General features: G+C 35.3%; 1 protein-coding gene across 1 annotated transcript; it reads left to right on the plus strand.

Moving 5' to 3' along the window:
- Positions 1-14: 14 nt before the first annotated feature.
- LOC109592463 (leucine--tRNA ligase, cytoplasmic-like) lies at positions 15-1,393 on the plus strand (the record flags this gene model as incomplete). Its single annotated transcript, XM_020007899.1, has 3 exons — positions 15-109; positions 1,030-1,252; positions 1,330-1,393. Coding segments are annotated over exons 1-3 (382 nt in total), but the record flags the coding sequence as incomplete, so codon positions are not given.
- Positions 1,394-1,630: the final 237 nt, after the last annotated feature.

The raw sequence follows: 1,630 nt of genomic DNA on the forward strand, positions 1-1,630 counted from the left end.
TGTGATGTAATGTGATGTCACAGGGCGGAGCAGTTATCAAGAGAGGTCTGGGATTAATATTCTTTGGAGGAGCACCACCAGCCACTGACATACCAACTGAATCATTGAAGTAATTATATTCTATTTATAGTAACAAGTACTGTAATTATTATGTATAGCATATTGTGTTCTATTTATAGTATCAGTATTTTAGATTTTTTCTAATTAAAGCTCATCAGTATTTTGTCCCCTAAATCACCTAAAGATTTATTTACTTTTTATTAGTTGTTTTACCATATAGCACAAAATTTTGGAGTGCTGTAAATTTTGTGGACTTTGTGTTTTTTGAAGATTTGCGAATATCAAAATTATTATGGTACAAGATGGCAAATGGCATTAATTTGCGGAAATAAAATGCATGAAATAGATTTTTACGAAAATTTACAAAATTTAAAGCCCTTGAAAATTTTGCACTATGCTGTATTAATGTCCTCTGAAGTATAAATTCTCTTACAATAACTGTTATGTTACTAACAGACCACATCCTGTGCTTAAACATATTTAAGCCCCCCATACACTAGGCAACATGTTGCCTAGTGTATGGGGGGCTTTAGAATGGACGCCCCATCATGCTATTGTCTAGTTTTGGCTCTATATAACGTCCAATTGAGAACTGAGTGTCTACTCTTGTAAGGCAATAGGTGTGCTGGAGGCACCAATTTTTGAAAGGACTTTACGGTCCTGTTTGATCCAATTGCATTTGTTATCGAAATTTTATTATAAAGTTTATATTTCCACAAAAAAAATTATGTTTATTTGAATTTTGCAACCATCAGTTTGGTGCTGTATTTGAGTCTTTGACATTTTCTTGTGTTTTGCTTTTTAAAATTAAATTGTGTCTGTCAGTTTGCAGTAGCCAACTGCTCAGTGAAGACAAATTTCAAAGCTTATACTGTACCTTATTAACTGTACCAAGTGCACTTTTACATGTACAAATTTATAATAAATTGTCTCGTCCTTTTATTAAATATCTTTGTTGTTATATTATAGTCTTTTAAGACGTGAGTTCTCCTACTGGTATCCGCTGACTTTAAGAGTCTCAGGAAAGGACTTGATCCCAAACCACTTGACGTATTTTGTGTACAATCATGTGGCAATCTGGCCCACTCCTGCTCGCACTGAGGGACAGACTGAGAGTCTCTTGTCAGGAGAGTACTGTCGCTGGCCCGAGGGTATTAGAGGGAATGGACACCTCTTGTTGAATTCTGAAAAGGTAGAGAGAAAGAGGGAGGGAGGAAGGGAGAGGTATCTGTTTTTTACTCTTAATGACGTGTCCCTATCTTTTGTTAGATGAGTAAGTCCACTGGTAATTTCTTGACATTGAGACAATCTATTGAACGATTCTCAGCTGATGGTAAGTTACATGTACATGTACATGTATATCTACATATAGATATGTATTGACACATTAGTATATGTACATGTACTTTCCCTCTCTTTTAAATCTTGCTTGTACATCCTCTTTTGGTATGTTTATCAATTATATTTACCTCTTTATTTCACACATACACTATACATTACATGTACATTCACCACTGTTCATTCTTTATTTCCTCTCCCTCCCTCCCTCCCTCTCTCTCCCTCTCTCGCT

The sequence above is a fragment of the Amphimedon queenslandica genome, unplaced genomic scaffold, assembly GCF_000090795.2.
Source record: "Amphimedon queenslandica unplaced genomic scaffold, v1.1 AMPQUscaffold_5119_Cont22906, whole genome shotgun sequence".
Lineage (NCBI taxonomy): Eukaryota > Metazoa > Porifera > Demospongiae > Haplosclerida > Niphatidae > Amphimedon > Amphimedon queenslandica.